The following is an 18,185-nucleotide window of genomic DNA, read 5'->3' as shown; positions in this document are numbered from 1 at the left end:
TTTGTTTACTCAAACACCTTTAATTTTTAAAAACGCCCAACATCAAACAGCGACTGGCTCCCTGCTGCTGGGCTGTGCTCACAGACAGAGGCCTCAGGGCCACCCACGGGGCACGGTGACAGCACAGTGCCGGGCGGCCAGAAACCTGACCCAGGACTGCTGTCACCGGCCGCCTGCGGGCCTCCCTGTGGCCTCCCGTCCCTCCCCCGGAGGCAGCTTGTGCCAGGTCCAGCGAGGGCTCAGCACCCAGAAGCAGCAGTGAGGTTCCTGAGGGCCGTGGCTCCCACAGGGCAGGCCAGCCACCCGGCGCGCAGTGTGGGGACGGTGGCCACAGCCCCCATTGGTCTCTGGGCTGCCGGGCGGGCGGGAGCGGCACAACCAGGCGTCACGTCTGTGCTGTGAGCCGAGACCAGCCGAGTGCGAAGTGGGGCCACTTCCGCGCCCCCCCGGAAGGTGACAGACGACTGAGAGGAACAGGAAGAAAAGGCTCACTGCCAGGACAGACACAGGCCCTCCTGCACCCAACAGGGAGGCGCGGACCCCCCGCCCGGGCCCCGCGGCCACAGGGCGCAGCTCACCTGAGCCAGGTGCTACTGCACCAGCCGGTAGGTTATGTACCTGCCCGCGGTCTCACTGGGCCGGATGATCTTTACCACCTGCGGATGTGCGAGGGGGGGGGCTGGAGTAGGGGCTCACAGCGGGGCCCGGGCAAGGAGCCCGCAGGACTGAGGGCCGCGGCTCTATGGGAGCCGGGGTGGACCTTCTCACCTGCCCTCGCTTTATCCCAAAGTAGCGTGCCACGGGGTCTCCTGCCTGGATCCTGGGCAGCTGGTTCTCTCGGAGTTTGCTGAGACACTCAGTCAGGGAAAAAGCTGGGCGGGGGGGAGAGGGGGGGCAGAGCCCGGGGGCGGGGAAATGGGGTCCCAGGGGATGGGCTGAAGGATACTATCGGGCCAGCAGCTCTGTCACCTCTTCCTTGGTCATGACGACGTGCTCTGGGACCAGCTGTCGAGAGGGGAAACTGAGTCTGTGGGTGTGACAGGCCCCACGGTGCCCCCACACGGGAAAGGGGAGCAGAGAGCCACAGGCTGTTTCCATGGAGTCAACCATCCACCCAAGGGTCCCAGCTGCCACCCCACCCTGCTCCTGACTCCACGCCTGGGGGGAAGGGGCTATGGCCTGCAGGCGCCTGGGGGGTATAACCTGGGGAGTGCAGGGGTCCCTGGACAGACCCCACCCCCTGCCCCCCAGCTGCCTGACTGCACACCTGGCAAGTGCCCAGGGCCTCACTGAGACTCCGGCTCTGCTTCCTCCTCCCCACAAAGGGGAGCCACGGCACCTGGTGCATCCCCAGGCCCTCCCCGTGCTCGGGCAGGTGCTACCTCACCAGCCGTCCAGCCTCCCCTCCCGCAAACCCCCACGAAGGCCCTCACCTCGTGCTCCGTGATGTTGATGAGTAGCTCCTGCTGCAGAAACTGCTCCAGGATGTACTTGGGGGCCATGTCAACCAGGGACTGGAAGAGAGGCTGACCCTCAAGCACAGCCAAGGGCCAAGACGCCGCCACGCCATCTCTCCCAGGGGCTGAGGGCAGGTGGGAGCCAAAGGGGGTTCCCACGTGTCAGGTCAGTGAAGCTCCTCTGGGAGGAAGAGACCACCTGACACAAACTGTGACACCTAATAAAATGCTCCCGCAGTTGTCCCTGTGCTGGTGTGACGTAGAGAACCCTGCAGGGACGAGCGCACAGAGCTGGCCCTCCGTCCCAAACAGCAGCCCCTCCTCGGACCTGTTCACCCACAGGAATGCTGGCACCCATGCAGGGCACCTCCCCGCTCTGGCTTCTCCCCACACGGGAGAGCCGCTCCTTCTCAGATCCCCAGATACTGGGGCCCATGAGGACGTGTGGCCAACACGAGCAGCGTGCCCACCTGCTTGGCGGAGGGGGTCATGCCCTGCTGCACCACGATGAGGGCCCGGGTGATGTTCTCCTCCTGCATCCGCTGGCAATACACCTTGATGGTCTTGATTCCCACTTTAGGCTCCTCTGGGGACAGAACACACAGAGGTCTACACTGCAAGAGCCCCTCCTGCCCCAAGGGCCCTGCTCACTCACCTGCTCGTTCACTTCCACCCTGCTGGGCGCACGGGCTCCAGCTCGACCTTGCCAAGGTGTAGCAGTGCCTCTCTGGACCAGCCCCCTCTTTCTAGGGCCCCAGGGAACCCACCAGGGTGCCAGTCCTCCCCCCCATCCCCCGTGGAGCTGAGGGGTGTCCTGCATCTACCCACTTGGTGGATCCCTCCCTGGAAGCTGAATCTGGGGACCTACGTGGTCCAAGATCTGAATATCCTCAGATGAAGCAGCTGACCTGAGGGACCAAACCCCCTCCCTGCACGGCCAGGGTGGGAACCCTCACACTCACCACTGTCCAGGGGCCAAGACCTGCTGGACCCTCTGAGCCTGGTGGAAGGTGAGCAACTGGGTGCCTACTGCCAGGACGCGTGCGTGCGGTGCAGCACATCTGCCCCATCACAGCTCTTCCCTCGGACCCTTGCTCACCTGACGTGCAGTGTCAGGGACTGAGCTGTGTCCCCTGGAATCCCCGTGTTACAATCCTAACCCCCGGGACCTCGGGTGCAACCGTACTTGGAACTGAGATCTTTCAAGAAGAGGTTACAGGGATCCCTGGGTGGCGCAGCGGTTTGGCGCCTGCCTTTGGCCCAGGGCGCGATCCTGGAGACCCGGGATCGAATCCCACATCAGGCTCCCGGTGCATGGAGCCTGCTTCTCCCTCTGCCTGTGTCTCTGCCTCTCTCTCTCTCTCTCTATCATAAATAAATAAAAAAAAATTTTTTTTTAAAAAAAAGAAGGGGTTACACCAGATCGTCAGGGTGGGCCTTAGTCAGACACGACAGCACACGCACACAGAGGCACGACCTTGGGAGCTCACAGAGAAGACGGCCGCCTGCACGCCAGGGAGAGGCCTCAGGGGGACCCAGCCCTGTGCACACCCTGGTCTCAGACGTCCTGCCTGCAGCCCCGGAAGAGGTCAGGCTGCTGCTGAAGCCGCCCGGTCTGCGGTGCCCAGTCGCGGCGGTCCAGGTGGACCAGCACGGCCGCTCAGTCCCGACCTGTGGCCCACTGGAGCACACGGGCGCCCCGGGGCCCACTCCAGGGAGGGCCCTGCCACAGGCCGACCCACACACGGGGACGAGTTTGCTCGAGCACCAGGCGGGTCCCTCCTGCAAAGGTTTCCGACGCCCTTGCTTCTGGGCAGGCGGCTGGGCCCCCCGGGGAGGCCTGTGACAACCCGGCTGCACTGAACAAACAGTCAGCGGGGAACAGAACCCAGGACTCCGATCAGCACCCCGTGGCACCGACCGCAGCAGGCTGGGCACTCGGGGGGCGGGTGTAGACACCGGCTCACGCAGCTGCCACGGCCGCCCCTGGATGGCTGCACTAGGGCTGCGGACTCCTAGGAGTCACGCAGCCACCCAGGACCCGCGCGACCCTCACCTGGAAAGAAGACAAACATCTGGTCGGTGGGGTCGTCGTTGTGGGCCACCAGCACCGTGAGGTCCGTGCGCCGGGGCCGCCCCTCGCTCGGCTTGTCCCCAAACTGGGCCTTGAACTCTTCCAGCGTCTGGTCCAGCTCATCCTGCGTCACCAGGTAGCCGCGGTCGTGGCACAGCTGCAGGGAGAACCAGCCGGGTGACCCCCGGGCACAGAGGGCAGGGCGGGAGCGGCGCGGGCGGATGACGTCACCGCGGAGAAGGACGGACAGGGCCGCGGCCCCGGCGCCGCCGAGCGCGTGGGGACCGGGCAGGAAGGGGCCGCAGAGGCCGGGACGCACCCGCCGAGCGCGCCCGGAAGCTCCGAGCTGCGCCCGCCGCCGCCCTGACCGCGCGGGCTCACCTGCATGATGGTCTTGCGGATCTTCCACAGCCGGTACGTCTCCTCCTCGTCGTCCATGGCGGCCGCCGCTCGCAACCCGCGCGCCTGAGCCCGCGGCGGGGGCCCGCGCTCACTGCGCCTGCGCCGAGCCCTGGCCAAGCCCCCCGGCCGCCCTGCGCGGGGCTGCCCGCAGCGAACGCCGGACTCCAGAGACCTTCGCGGGCGGCAGCGCCGAGGGCAGCCCGGGCCTTCTGCGAGCGGCGGTGGGCGGAGCCAGAGCCGAGCGGACGGGACCGCCCACTCTCGCCTCGGCAGTTCTCGCGGGGTTTCGGCCGCGGGGCCTGTTGGGAGTTGTGGTTTCCGCCCGATGCCCGTGTGGGTGGGGAGTTTGGAATGCGGAAGGGCGGAGGCGAGGTGTGGGCGGGGAAACTGAGGCCAGGGTGGGGTCAGCGGTCGGCTCGCCTCCCCGAGGCGGCTGGGCATGTAGTCAGGCCCCCCACCAGGAACGCGTCCCGCTGCTGGGCGTCGCCGCCGCCTTACTGCGCAGCAGCCTCGGGTCGCCCGGGTGGCTCCGTGGCTGAGCGTCCGCTCGGGGTGTGATCCCCGCATCCTGGGCTCGAGTCCCGCATCGGGTCCCGCAGGAGCCTGCCTCTCCCCCAGCGTTTCTCAGGAGTAAATAGTCTTAAAAAAAAAAAAAAAAAAAGGCAGCCCGGGTGGCTCAGCGGTTTAGCACCGCCTGCAGCCCAGGGCGTGACCTTGGAGACCTGGAGTCCCACGTCGGGCTCCCTGCGTGGAGCCTGCTTCTCCCTCTGCCTGTGTCTCTGCCTCTCCCTCTCTCTGTCTCTCTGTCTCTCGAGAATTAAAAAAAAAAAAAAGTCAGAAGCCTAAGCAACGGATGCCCCCCCCCCCGCCCCCGCACCCCCTCCGCCAGCCCGTTTCTTATCTGCCGTCTACACCCGTTTCTCCCTGGTCTGTCCGCCCTGGGCCGGCAGCTCCGCAGCTCCTTCCTGCTTCTCTCCACATCCTGTCCACCCTGTCCGACTGCAAACCCTCCACCTTCAGAACTGCGGGCGCCGACGTGAGCCCCCATCTGTGGCCCTCTCCCTCCCGTCCCCCTCCCCCATCTCTCAGCTGAAATGCAGCAACAGCAAAGGAGAACCCGGGCTTTTCAAGGCAATCAACGAGGCCTCCCAGGTTTGCCCCAGGTTTGCCCCAAGACAGCCTCTGACCTCCCCTCCCCCGTCCCCTGGGGCCTCCTGCAGCCAACGCAGCAGGCAAAGTGCAGCCCCGGGGCCTTTGCACGCACTGCACCCTCTGGCGGATACGCCCTTCTTCTGACGTTCCTACAGCTGCTCCCTCTCCTTTGACCTCTTGCTGCCACCCCTCTCGCTCCCTGCCTTCCCTGAGTCCCTTGATTGTTTTTTTTCCTTTTTAAATATTTTATTTATTTATTCTGAGAGACACAGAGAGAGAGAGAGAGAGAGGCAGAGATCCAGGCAGAGGGAGAAGCAGGCTCCACGCAGGGAGCCCGACGTGGGACTCGATCCCGGGTCTCCAGAATGAGACCCTGGGCCGAAGGCAGGTGCTCAACCACTGAGCCACCTGGGCGTCCCGAGTCCCCCTGTTTGAAACCTGAAAACCTCCCATCTACTTCTTCCATCACGCTGTCACCTTCTAATGTCATTGTTGTGTTCACGGTTGGTTTCTATGCTCCGTCTCCCTGGGACGGAGGGGACTTGGCCCGTTTCCTTCGCAGTGTCTGGGGATGCATCCCTGAGCAGGAAGTTCCTGACGGCCTCCACTGGGGCGCGCGCCCACGGGGCTGGGGCTGCAGGCAGAGGCCGGTGGGCGCAGCGGGCAGGACAGGGTGCACACACTCGCCGCGCCCAGGAGCGGTGCCAAGCCCCTTGCAAGCACGGCCGTCCCTTCAGGGCTTCAGCTCACCCTCTGAAGCCGGGACACTCCATTTCCATTGTACGGAAGGGAAAACTGAGGCTCGTAGGCATTTTATTTTTTATTTTATTTTATTTTTTTTTTTTAATTTTTATTTATTTATGATAGAGAGAGAGAGAGGCAGAGACCCAGGCAGAGGGAGAAGCAGGCTCCCTATGGGGACCCCGATGCAGGACTCGATCCCGGGACCACAGGGTCACACGCTGGGCCGAAGGCAGACGCCCCACCACGGAGCCACCCAGGTGCCCCTCGGCTTCTGACTCTTGATTTTGCTGGAGTCATGGTCTCAGGGGCAGGGATTGAGCCCCAAGCCGAGTCGGGCTCCCCACTCAGTGAGGAGTCTGCTTAGGATTCTCTCTCCCTCTCTCTCTGCACGTCCCCCCACTCGTTCATGCACTCTCTCTCTAAAATAAATAATCTTAAATAAAATCTTAAGAAAGGCCGCCCTGGTGGCTCAGTAGTTTAGCATTGACATGGGCCCAGGGCGTGGTCCTGGAGACCCTGGATCGAGTCCCACGTTGGGCTTCCTGTGTGGAGCCTGCTTCTCCCTCTGTGTGTGTGTGTGTGTGTGTGTGTGTGTGTGTGTGTGTAATAAATAAAATCTTTAAAGACAAACTAAATAATATTTTTTTAAAGAAGAAAAAAAGAAAGGCATTCCAGGAGCACGTGGCTGGCTCAGTTGATGGCACGTGAGTCCCAGCCCCACATTGGGTGTAGAGATTACTTTAAAAGTAAGTTAAAATTAAAACTGAAAGGAAGAATGAAGAGGTTCCTGTCGACCTGAGGAGAAATGTGGAGGAGACAGCGGGGTATGGGTCCGGAATCCAGGGCAAGGTCCAAGTAGAGACAGGCATGTGGGAGTCATTGGAGCCTGGAGCCTGGATGAGGTCACCAAACAGACCCGAACCCTTGCCAAGATTCAGAGGCCAAGAGGAGGGGAGGGCACAGACCCCGAAGCAGCGGCCAATCCTGCTGTGTGAACCGAGGCCCATGACTCAACCTTGTGCCTAAGGGCCTCCTTTCCCCCTGCCTTACAGAACAGGGACAAGAACAGCACCCACTTCACGGGGGACTTGGCTAACGATTGCAGCACCCTGGTGCCAGCAGTGTTACACGAGTGCTCCTCGGGTAGAAGAAAGGGCAGCAGGAGGTGCCAGGTGCTCTGGAACAGGGGTGAAGAACGTGTCTGGAGGAGGAGGAGGAGGAGGAGGAGGAGGAGGAGGAGGGAGGGAGACAGCGATCACCAAAGCCACCAAACAGTGAATCTGAGCAGACCTGAAGAGTAGGCAGGGCTTTAGCTAAGCAGACACTGTTGGTTACCCTGAGGAGGGCGGATCAAGAGGGCGCCTGGCCCGGGTGGGATTTATGGGAAGAAAGGATTTGGAGATGTGGCCATGATGCCAAGGGGAGAGGGGGCCAAAGGACAGGGAGAGGGCTAGGAGCAGACTTTAGGTTGGGAGAAGCGGCTGGAATGAGGAGCAAATCTGAGCGAGGAGAGTGGGTGGGATTGCTGGAACCTGGGGCCGGGTGGGGGAGGCTGGGCCCAAGAAGGGTTGGCCTGGATGGTTCCCGGAGAGGGTCAGGTATGGTTGGCAAGTAGCTACAGCAACGGGGGCGTGGACAGTAGGTAGTCTTGCTGTTAGACGGGAAGAGAGGAGACAGGGCTCAGGGGAGCAAGTGGGCCTGAGGACCCCAGAGAGGCTGGCAAGGCCTGAGCACAATTCCAGTGACTCGAGTCCAGGGACTGTGCCCTCAGCACCAGGACACAGAGACACAGAGTGGTGACCTGCTCCCTCGCACCCCTCACCACGCTGTACCACATGGCAGGGCCCGAGGCCCAGAAATCCCGCCACCATCCGTACACTCGTGGGTGAGGATGTAAAACGGAGCAGATGCTGTGGAAAAAAGTCTGGCCGCTCCTCCAACAGTTAAACATGACACCATTTGACCCAGTGATTCCACTCCTAGGGGCGTACCAAGGAGCAATGAAAACATATGCCCACACAAAAACTTGTACAGCATCACAAGGCGGAAAGGTGGAAACAACCAAATATCCATCAACCATCAACGTAGGAACAGATAAGCACAGTGTGTCCATCCGCACAAGGGAACGTTACTTGGTGGCAAACAGGAGTGAAGCACTGACATATGCTATCCTGGGGAAGGATCCTAAACACACGTCACTCAAGGAGCGAACCGGACACAAAAGGCCACGAAGTGTGTGATTCCACATGTGTGAAACACCCAGAACAGGCTCATCCATGGACATGAAGGGGGCTTGTGGTCGTTAGGAGCTTGGAGAGGAGGACGGTGTGATGGCTAATAGGAGAGGCTTCTGGAATGTTCTGGAATTACATAGAGGTGATGGTTGTACGTTTTATTTTATTAGTTTTTTAAGATAGACTCCACCCTGGGGAGCCCAATACAGGGTTTGAACTCATGACCCTGAGATCAAGACCTAACATGAGATCAAGAGTTGGGACACTTAACCGACTGAGCCACCCAGGCGCCTCGACGTTTTAAATACACTAAAAAACAAACAAACAAACAAACAAACAAACAAAAACCCACTGTACCCTTTAAGATGGCTAAATAGTAAATTTTATGTTAGGCGGATTGTTTCTCTCCACTTTGAAAACGCCTATAGCCGGTGGACAGCTCAGCCTCCTCACTGGGGACACAGGGGACCGCCACCGGGAAGCCTTCCTGGAGCCCTGAGACTTCCCCTGCACTCCGTTGCCCCTGCAAAATGCAGTGTCACCGGCCAAAGCGCAGACCCCTGCCACAGCCTGGGGCTCGCCTCCCGCAGGCAGCCGCAGCCGCAGCCGCAGCTCGGGCCTCAGGACTGGGCGGGGGCCCACAAGGGCCCCGCCCGGGCTGTTTTTCTGGCCCCCCTGAAACCACCACGTCGGGGCCAGCTTTGCACAGAGGTCACGACTGCAGCAACCTCGGAAGCCGGAGTGTTCCCCAGCCGGGCAGGCTCCCCGGCCAAGCGCAGGGTCGGGGAGGCGGGCTGGGGGCATGGTGCCTTCAGGGAAAGGACCGTGGGGGCCCTGTCCAAGGGGTGACGCTGAGAACTTGGCCCCGGGCTGGAGGGAGGAAGCCCCGTGAGGACGCTTGTGCAACCCGGAGTGGAGCAAGCCGGCCCGGGGGCGCGCTTCTCCGCCCCGCTGCCTCTACCACCACGCTCGCGGCCGGGCCCCTGTGCACTCGCACGGGCCTGCTTCACAGGCGGGGGGGCCTTCCGCTCCCCCAAGCGAGCCGAGCGCGGGGAGCCCTGCCCCGGGGCCCTGCAGCCTCGCTCCGGGACGGGCGGAGCGGGGCAGGACGCGGGTCCCAGCGCTGCGAGCTCACGGCAGCCTCCGGACCAGAGGTCAAAGTCCGGGCCCGGCAGGGCGGGGGCGGCTCGGCCCGCGGAGGAATCCGTGGCTCGGTCCCCCAGAGCGGGCGGGGCTCTCTTCCGCGCCGGAGGCCCGGGCCCGCGGTGAACACAAGTCGGGAGCGCGCAGGCCGAGCCCCCCCGCGCCGGGCGCACGCGACGCCCCCCGGGCCGCGCAGGCTCCCTCGGGCGCACCTGCACGGCGCGCACCTGCGCGTCCTCGCGGCCGCCGGGCCCGCTAACCGTCCGCCGCTGCGGGGCCCCGGCTCACGCCCCAGGGGCGACCTGGGCCCCGGCCTTCGCTGCGCCCGCGGGCCACGCTGCAGCCGCGAGCGAGCGGGCCCGGACCCCCTTTGATTTTATGCACTTTTAAAAGAAAACCCTCCAGTGTTCAAAGAGCTGGGGCGACTTCCCTGCGAGTTCGAGGCCCCGCCACGGGTTTGCAGCGGGACCTCGGGCCGCCGGTGGCGCTGCGGGCAACGACCCGGGCAACCGCCCCCCCCCGCCCCCGCCCCGTCCCAACGCGCCGCCCGCGGCCTCCCGCAGCCCGCCCGCCGCCGAGCATGCGCAGTCGCCCACAGCCGTGGCACCGCCCCCGGGCCAGCCCCGCCCCCGCCCAACCCTCATGCCGGCCTCCCATTGGTCGGCGTCACCACGCGTCCGCCCCGTCTGCGCGTCGGACCAATGAGGGCGCCGGTGGGCGTGGCCTAGGGCGGGGAGGCGAGGCCCGCCGGCGCGCGTCCATTGGTCGGCTCAGCGAGGGGAGGAGCCGCTGCCTCCGGCGCCCCCGCCGCCGCGATGAACCTCCGCCGCCTGTGCCGCCTGCTGAAGCCGGCGCTGCTGTGCGGGACCCTGGCCGCGCCCGGCCTGGCCAGCACCATGGTGAGCGCGGCGCCGCGGCGGGCCAGCGGCCGTTGGGCGGGCCCCGGGGCCGCGGGGGTCGGGCGGGGGCCCCGTTGGGCGCCTGCGGGCCGCGCGGGGTCGTGGCGCGGTGGCCGCGGGGGGGGGGTGGGCGGCCGGGCGCGGCGAGGGGGGGGGGCACCCGGCGGGCGGCGCACCCGCCCCTCCCCCCGCGCGCCCCGGGCCCGCGCGGAGGCGTCACAGACGGGCGCCCTGGCTACCGGCCCTCTGTCCCCTCCCGCCGCGCGGCCCGCGGTGGGCACAGGCGCGGCCGGACGCGGGCGGGCATGGGCCGCGCGGCCGCCGGGTCCTCGGGCCGCCGCGGGCAGCGGCGCCGGTTGCCGGGCAGGCGGCGGCGCCGAGTTCCCCGGCGGCGGAAGGCTGGGGCCTGCGGGCGCAAGAGGGCGCGCCCCCGGCGGGCGGAGACGGGTCTCGAGACCCCGAGGGAGGCGGAGCCCGCGACCTGGCAGGGCTGCGGCGCGGAGTGCGCGGACCCGGTGCGCCCCGCGCCCCCCGCCCCCCGGCCCGGCGGGGCCCCCGGCGTCTCTGGACCTCGGGGTCTCGGGTCCGACGTGCGCTGCGGGGCAAGGGGCGTGCGCGCTCGAGGAGGAGCGGCCGTCACTGCGTTCGCGCCCCGGGGACTTGGTTTTCCCGGCGCGGCCCCGCCTGGGAGCCCTTCCTCCTCCGGGGGCGGGTGGGGCGGGGGTGGGGCGGGCCGGGGCGGGCCGGGCCCGGCGAGGGGCCAGGTGGCAGCCGCGGGCTCCGGGCTCCGCGCCCCGAGGCCCCCGCGCTGCTCAGGGCGCCCTTGCCTTGCAGTGCGCGGCGCGGGACGACTGGCGCTGTGCTCAGTCTATGCACGAGTTCTCGGCCAAGGACATCGATGGACGCGTGGTGAACCTGGACAAGTACCGGTGGGTGCCTCTGCCCCGGGGGGCCGGCAGGGCAGCGGGGGCCCCGACCTGGCCTGACTGCCCCCCTCACCTCCAGGGGCTTCGTGTGCATCGTCACCAACGTGGCCTCGCAGTGAGGCAAGACGGACGTAAACTATACTCAGCTTGTCGACCTGCACGCCCGACATGCTGAGTCCGGTTTACGCATCCTGGCCTTCCCCTGCAACCAGTTCGGGAGGCAGGTGCGTGGCTGTGCGCGGGCGGGGGGTGGGGGCCGGGGGCCGGGGGCGGGCGGTCGGCTTCTCGCTCACCCCGGCACCGCCTGCCACAGGAGCCCGGGAGCAATGCGGAGATCAAAGAGTTCGCCGCTGGCTATAATGTCAAGTTCGATATGTACAGCAAGATCTGCGTGAACGGAGACGATGCTCACCCGCTGTGGAAGTGGATGAAAATCCAGCCCAAGGGGAGGGGCGTCCTGGGAAAGTGAGTGGGAGGCCAGGGGAGGGGAGGGGGGCGCAGGCGTTTGGGGGGACTCGTCTGACTTCACGTGTCTTTTGTAGTGCCATCAAGTGGAACTTCACCAAGGTAAGAGCTGGGACAGGCCAGCACTGCGTCCAGGGCCTGCTCCTGCCCCTGGGCCCTGCCCCAAGGTGCTCCAGCCCTGGCCCAGCGGGGTGGGGGGGGTGCTGCTTGCTCCCAGCCCCTGTGGCAGGATCCCCCCAGCCTCCGGTGGTTTCTCCCCCACCCCAACGCTCTCCCCCTGCCCCCATGGCTTTCCTCCCACCCTCTCGTGGCTTCCCCCCTCCGCCACCCCTGTGGCTTCCCCCCCACACACACCCTCCCGTGGCTTCCCCATTTTGACATGGTTCCTCTCTGGGCAGTTCCTCATTGACAAGAATGGCTGTGTGGTGAAGCGGTATGGTCCCATGGAAGAGCCCCTGGTAGGTGCCCTTCCTGCAAGCCCGCTGGGGGTGGGGGCCGAGGGAAGAGGCCACCCCTGACCCCCCCTTTCCCCCCCAGGTAATAGAGAAGGACTTGCCCTGCTACCTCTAGCTCCACAAGTATGCGCCTCCCCACGGCCCCTGCCCCTCGGAGCCTTCCACCCGGCACCCATGACGGTCTGTCTAAAAACCAGTCCGCTGGTGGGGCAGACTCGAGAACCCGGCGTGCACCCCCTGCCGGAGGAAGGTTCCTTTGCCCGGCTTGAGGCTTGGCCCCCCCCTCCCCCCCGTTATCTTGTGGGAATAAAACGTACAAATTGGCCTGCCCTGTGCTGCTGCCTCCCTGGGGCGGGGCGGGGGCGGGGGCAGGTGCTGTGGGCCCCAGGCTCTCCTACCGGCCCTGGGGCCCCGATGCTAATCTTAGCAGCCCCACCCCTTGAGCCCGGCAGAGCTGATCTGGGGGAGATCATAGGAATTACTGGCTGTTCCTCCTGGCCCAGGGTGTTAAGCTGCCCCGAGACCGCTGTCCAGAGCCCAGAGGGGAGGTCAGGGGGCCTGGGCCTGGTGGCTCTGTCCCTGGGGGAGCCAGGCACCTGGGGCTGAGCAGCAGGCCAGGCTGGTCTGGGCACAGAGCCACGCTGGGCAGGGCTACTCTGAAGACTGGCCTCATTGTTGAACACTGAGCCCGGGCACCCAGGCCTGCCCCTGGGGCCTCATCTGGCAGAGGGAGGGGAGTGTTACTTACAGCCCCCCACCCCCTGCCCCAGGAGGATCCTTTGGATGGACACCTGTGCACCCTTGGGCAGGGGGCACAAGCCTTCTGCCTGCAGCTCCAGAGCCCTCCTGGTTAGGGGGTGGGGGACAGCATGGCTGGAGGGTGGCTGAGCCTGCCCCTCCCAACCAAATGCCAATTTCTACTATGGCAGTAAAGGTCAGTAGCTGAGGAACGGGGCTGGAGAACTGGAACAAGCAGGTTAAGAGCAAGCCCAACCACCCTAAGCTGCTCTCTTGGGGTCTCCTGGCTCCTCACTTGTCCACATTCTAGCTGGTGACAGGCCAGACCCAGGTATGCTTCCCGTGGCTTCCAGGAAGGGCCCGGCTCTTGGGCCCTCCTGCTCCCGGGCTACCCCAGCTGCCCGCACCAAAACTCTCTGACGCAGCCTTGGAAAAAACCAAAGCAGAGGCCACAGCTGTGCCCAGCAGAGAGGGACGGACTGGTCTCAGAGCACCCCCATGAGGCCTGGCACAGCTCAGAGACCGCTGGCCTACTGCGCTGGTGGCAGAACAGTAGACAATGGCCCCTCGGGGCAGGGACTGTCTTCTCCAGCCTGGCCCTGTCCTCACCTGGGTCAGCGAGAGGAGTGGGCTGGTCCCACCCACCCTCGGTGCCCTCTACAGGCGACAACCACCTCGACCTCCCCTGCGTGAGGTCACTGTGGGCATCTGCTAAATGCTCCTGGAGGACACATGCAGGGCCCCCTCCCCGTCCTCACGGTCTCTGCAGGCTGGAGAAGCAGACAACCTGGGAAGTAGTGAAAAGGCACATATATTTAAAAAAGATTTCTTTACATATGTACACTTGAATTCATTATAAATACACATAGAAACCAAGGGGCCCGTCCACACCGCCAGCTCCACGTCAGATTCTGGGGCCTGGGAGAGGTGGCCGGGCAATAATTTAGGGAGCAAAGAGTGGGGAAGAATTGCATATATTAATGGGGGGAGGGTCTGTCCCATGGAGCCCCCCAGAGAAGGCAGGGCCCTGAGCACCTGGGGTTTCCTGAGTTTCCAGCTCTTGGGGCCACCCAGTTTTGTGGATTTCAGGGGTTCGGGTGAGACCAGGCCCCGTAAGGGTGGGTGGGGTGAGGTGGGGTGGGGAGCCCCTGCCTAGGCCTTGGGGGGGGAGGAGAAGACAGGCACAGGGAGGTTGGGGCCCCCCCTCCCTCAGGCCCTGCCCGAGCCTAGACCCCGAGTCTAGACCCCGAGTCATCCTGAGTGGGACCTGCACTGCCCCGGAGGGCCCGGAGGGCCCGGAGGGCGGGCGGCGTCGCCAGGGTCCGCCCAGCCGCCGGCAGGGAAGGCACAGCAGTGGAGGCCTCCGGAGCTGCAGGAGGGCACCGCAGCCCCTCCCCGTGGTCAGCTCGGGCGCCAGGGCCCTGTGCACCACCCACGTGGGGAGGGGAGAAGACCGAGTCCCCGCGGACGCGGTGCGTATTGCAGAAACCGAGCTTCCTCTCGGACGCCGGCTGTGGGTCGCGCCCGGCCTAGGAGTTGGGGAAGGGGGGGCCGAACTGGATGACGCTCTGCCGCTCGGGGGCCCCGCCCCCGCCCCCGCCGGGCACCCCCACCGCCCCTGCGCCCGGCCCGGGGGGCCCGGGGGGCCCGGGGGGCCCGGGGGGCGGCCCCGCGTTGAGGGAGCGCAGCATGTCTTCCAACACCTCCTTGAAGTTGATGTCGCGGCCCTGGTGCGCCAGGGCGGCGGGGTCGGCGGCAGCGTCGGGGGCGCCCAGCGGCGGGCCGCGGGGGGCGGGCGCGGGGTCCGGGGGCGGGAAGGCGAAGGGCGGCGGGAAGGCCTGCGCGGGCGGGCTGTAGGTGAGGTCCAGGACCTCCCCGGGGCCGCAGGGCAGCGCGAGCGGGCGCAGGGCGGGCGGCGGCGCGGGGAAGCCTCGGCCGCGCGCGTTCTTGCGCTTCACGTCGGCGTCCATGAGCTGCAGCTCCTGCAGCACTCGGCGCACGCAGGCCTCCGGGATCTTGATGCCTGGGGGCGGCGCGGCGGGTCAGGGCCTCCGCGGGGCGCCCGCGCCCCCCGCCCCCGCCCCCGCCGGCGTGCCCCCCCCTCCCCCGCTCACCGACTTGCTTCTTCTTGTCCTTGGTCTTGAGGCGCACGATCTGCAGGTAGCTGCTGCTGGTGACGTCGGCCATGACGGCGGCGATGCGGCCCCACACGCGCAGCAGGGCCCCGCACAGCATGTAGTGGTGCCGCAGCCGCAGGCCCTGCGTGCAGTCCTTGCCCTCCTGCACCAGCCGGCAGTGGCGGTTCCTGCGGGCGGGCGGGCGGGCGGGGCTCACACCGAAACGCCCCCCACGCCCCCTCCCGGGGAAGGGGGGTCCGGACGGTCCAGGTGCTGACCCGGACACGCCCCCTCCAGCCGGCCCAGTACGGGCAGTGGAGAGGAGGCGCCATCCCCGCCCGGTCCATCCCACCCCGCCCCACCCCGCCCTCACCATGCCGTGTGGCTGCAGTGCGTCAGCGAGAAGGTGTAGCTGTTTTCCCAATGCTCCCTGGCCTCCTCCGCTGTCACCTGGGGACACGCAGCTACATGAGCCACCTGGACGGGCAGACCGTCCACGCTTCCCGGTGCAGAGCGGCCCAGGCCTGCTCCTCCTGCTCCTGGCAGCCGGGGAAGCGCCCACCGAGGCCCCGCCCCAGGACACTGGAGGAATAGGTGCCCTGCACCCCAGCCCCGGGCCCCAGGCCCCAGGCCCCACTTGTACCCGGCGGAACTTCCGGCGCAGGCTGTCGAACGTCTCCAGCTGGCTCTGCCGACCCACGTTAGGCTTATACACGGTGAAGTGCTTGCCGTGGTTCTGCTCCGCCAGGAGGCAGCTCAGCTTGTTGCCCCGAACCTGGGCAGGGGTACACATGAGGCCGGGACGTACGGGCTGCCGCCCCTTGCCCACCATGCTCCCTGTGGCTGGGGTCTTGCCCCTGGGGACCTGTCGGGGCCTCGCGGCCACCCACCTTGTAGGAGAGATAGAAGCCATCATCGGTGCCCGTCAGCTCCAGCGACCTGGCGTAAGCCTCGTCCCACTTCAGGCCGCGGTCCACACTGATCTGCGAGAGCATGTGCGCTTAGAGCAGGGCCAGGGGCCCCGGGGGTGGGGCCAGGCCTGCCATGCTGGGTGGGCCAGTGTCTGCTCACCTTGTAGAAGACCACTTGCCCGTCCTGCGGGTGCCCGGGAGCCAGGAAAACCTGCTGGCTCTCCTCATAGATCTCGTCAATGCCTGGAGCCAGGTCTGCGGGGAGGACAAGCAGGGGTGAGACCCTCCTGCCCGGGGGTCCCCCAGGGCAGGTCCTGGCTCCATGGGTCTCAGCATGCCCTGAGGCCGTGTGTGGCTCAGCAGGCTCTGGGCTCTGGGCTGTAGGGGGCCCCAAGTTCTCAGGTCCACCCAGAGATGCCCACCAGGGAGCACCGTGGCGGCTTTCCCCAGCATTGGCCTGGCCCCGACCCTACCCAGCAGCCTGGATAGGAAGCGGCCCCTCCCAGGGTGGCCTGGGGTCGCCCCCGCCCAGCACCTGCTGGACACTCACAGGTGTGACTACAGACAACAGTGCCCCCTCTCTGTGCGGCTGTCGTGGGATGGTGGTTATGTAAGAGTCAGCAGACCACACTGCCACTGATTTATGAGTAAAGTTTTACTGGCACATGAGCGTTCCTTTTCCCATAGTCTGTGCTTTCACTACCAGGGCCAAGTTGAACACTCAGAGACTGGCCGCCAAAGCTAAAAATACTGACTCTGGCCCCTTTCTGGTGGGTTTGTAGCCCCATGGCCCCTGCTGTTCTGGTGGGGGCCTGGCCTGTGGGCCACGGGCCGTCAGGTTCCTTCGGGACAATGAGAGCCAGCGTGGCAGGCTCAGCACCAGCATGCCAAGCATGCCAGTACATGCAGTGCATCTAAATAAACTTTCCAGGCCTTGGGGGACACCCGAGAACGGGGCCATGTGGTACCCCCAGCACAGGACAGCACTCTGCTGCAGCAGCACCCGCTCTCCTGAGGTCTCCATGATGCCCCTGATCCTGTACCTCGGGCCCTGCCAGTGGCTTCTGGGGGTGGGGACTGCCCAGGCCCGGCCTCGCTGTCCCCATCTGCTGGGAGGGTGGCACTGCAGCAGGCACCGTACCATGGGGGACGTTCCTGCTCTGGAGATCCCTTTGTCACCGACAGGACCCTGCCTGGGGACCCTGAGCTGAGCCCCCCGGGGAAGCTGCCCTCACCCAGGATGCCCATGTCGTATTTGCCCTCCTTCTTGTCCATCTCGATGAGGTGATCGAAGGTGTCAGAGAAGTACTGGAACAGGGCGTTCTGCTTGTGCACTTCTAGCCCCAGGATGCGGTTCAGGAACTTGGTGATGGAGCAGTCTGGTGGGCGAGGGGGGCGGCGCTCAGGCTGTGTCAGGGGCCCCCACGGTGCCCCAGGGGCCTCCCCACCGCAGGGCTGCGCCCAGTACTCACCCTTCTCCACATCCAGACAGCCCGTCCTGGACTCGCGCCCACCGATGCCAACTGACAGCAGGCCCTGCTTCATGTCTGTGGAAGGCAGGGCCTCGCATGTCTGCTCCCTGCCGGCCCCTCCCCAGCCCTCCCCCCTGGTAAGTGTGCGTGGCAGGAGTGTTTGCACACAAATCCAGTGCACCCCTCCCAGGGCCCCGAACAGCTCAGGGCCCCTCACTTGCCCCCAGCTCACCCCGAAAGAAGGCGGCATCTCCTCCAGGGTAGCCCCGGGGTAGCGGCACCTTGTTCTCAGTCTGGTTCAGGATAGTGGTGAGGATGCAGCCAAGGGCCCGGGCGCCGTACTGAGTGGACAGACAAGGGAGGTCAGGGGGGCCTGGGCCCAGGCCACCCCCTCTCCTGCCCCGGCCCCTCTCCAGGTACCTTGTTCTCAAAGTTGTACTTGCTCAGGTCACGGGACTCAGTGGCGCGCCGGTCCCCGTGGGTCAGAGCCCCCTGCCCGGGACGGGGAAGGCCGTCATGAGCTGCCCACGCCCCTCCCGGTGTCCCGCCGCAGCCCCACCCGCCCACTCACCAGGCTCTCCAGCCGCTTGGCAACGATGGAGGCAAACCTGCGCTCCCCCGCCAGCTCCGAGATGAGGAAGACGTACTCCGGCGCAGAGACCTGGTTGGACCTGTGGGTCCGGCCTGGAAGCAGAGCAGGGCTCTCAGGGACCACCGGGCGGCAGCGGGCGGGGTGGCCTGGGGCAGGGCGTCCTGGGGTGGGGCTCACCGAACTGCTGGATGGCACGGTCAGCGCTCCAGGGCAGCTCGAGTGTCATGTGGACCCGGCGCCGCTGGTTCTGGACGCGGCGGTCAGCTTGGAGGGAGATGCCGGAGCTGGAGGCCTCGGAGATGATGGCCACGAGCTACGGGTATGCGGACGGGACAGTTGGCAGCCTGCCCGCTCCTCTGTGCCCTGCCCGCCTCGCTGGGTCACCAGGGCTCGTTTAGGGCGAC

The 18,185-nt window shown here is 65.9% G+C and overlaps 3 protein-coding genes across 9 annotated transcripts in view; 1 reads left to right on the top strand and 2 right to left on the bottom strand.

Moving 5' to 3' along the window:
- Positions 1 to 4,545, bottom strand: POLR2E (RNA polymerase II, I and III subunit E). The gene is made up of 8 exons (XM_055343089.1): positions 3,913 to 4,545; positions 3,514 to 3,688; positions 1,928 to 2,043; positions 1,434 to 1,514; positions 947 to 1,005; positions 769 to 847; positions 579 to 656; positions 1 to 464 (listed from the first exon to the last, which is right to left on the bottom strand). Exons 1-7 carry the CDS (start codon positions 4,498 to 4,500, stop codon positions 591 to 593), a joined length of 1,164 nt encoding a protein of 387 aa, XP_055199064.1. The 5' UTR covers positions 4,501 to 4,545; the 3' UTR covers positions 1 to 464; positions 579 to 590.
- Positions 4,546 to 9,948: 5,403 nt separating this feature from the next.
- GPX4 (glutathione peroxidase 4) lies at positions 9,949 to 12,275 on the top strand. Its single transcript, XM_055343091.1, has 7 exons — positions 9,949 to 10,105; positions 10,940 to 11,034; positions 11,111 to 11,255; positions 11,345 to 11,496; positions 11,574 to 11,598; positions 11,895 to 11,954; positions 12,034 to 12,275. The coding sequence occupies exons 1-7, from the start codon at positions 10,022 to 10,024 to the stop codon at positions 12,064 to 12,066; spliced, it is 594 nt and encodes a 197-aa protein (XP_055199066.1). The 5' UTR covers positions 9,949 to 10,021; the 3' UTR covers positions 12,067 to 12,275.
- Positions 12,276 to 13,484: 1,209 nt separating this feature from the next.
- SBNO2 (strawberry notch homolog 2) overlaps positions 13,485 to 18,185 on the bottom strand; it is a 46,414-nt gene continuing 41,713 nt past the window's right edge. For all 7 annotated transcript variants that reach the window (XM_055343062.1, XM_055343061.1, XM_055343060.1 and 4 more), the window contains 12 exons: positions 17,959 to 18,094; positions 17,761 to 17,873; positions 17,610 to 17,681; positions 17,422 to 17,530; positions 17,190 to 17,264; positions 16,953 to 17,096; positions 15,878 to 15,972; positions 15,697 to 15,789; positions 15,450 to 15,581; positions 15,180 to 15,256; positions 14,804 to 14,994; positions 13,485 to 14,712 (listed from right to left, as the gene is read on the bottom strand). In XM_055343062.1, coding sequence (XP_055199037.1) covers positions 14,219 to 14,712; positions 14,804 to 14,994; positions 15,180 to 15,256; positions 15,450 to 15,581; positions 15,697 to 15,789; positions 15,878 to 15,972; positions 16,953 to 17,096; positions 17,190 to 17,264; positions 17,422 to 17,530; positions 17,610 to 17,681; positions 17,761 to 17,873; positions 17,959 to 18,094 — 1,731 coding nt within the window. In that variant the 3' untranslated portion in view covers positions 13,485 to 14,218. The remainder of the gene's footprint in view (positions 14,713 to 14,803; positions 14,995 to 15,179; positions 15,257 to 15,449; positions 15,582 to 15,696; positions 15,790 to 15,877; positions 15,973 to 16,952; positions 17,097 to 17,189; positions 17,265 to 17,421; positions 17,531 to 17,609; positions 17,682 to 17,760; positions 17,874 to 17,958; positions 18,095 to 18,185) is intronic.

Source organism: Nyctereutes procyonoides, unplaced genomic scaffold (genome assembly GCF_905146905.1).
Source record: "Nyctereutes procyonoides isolate TBG_1078 unplaced genomic scaffold, NYPRO_anot_genome, whole genome shotgun sequence".
Taxonomy (NCBI): Eukaryota; Metazoa; Chordata; class Mammalia; order Carnivora; family Canidae; genus Nyctereutes; species Nyctereutes procyonoides.
Note: the sequence above shows the minus strand (reverse complement) of the source record. Positions and strands in the feature narration are given on the sequence as shown.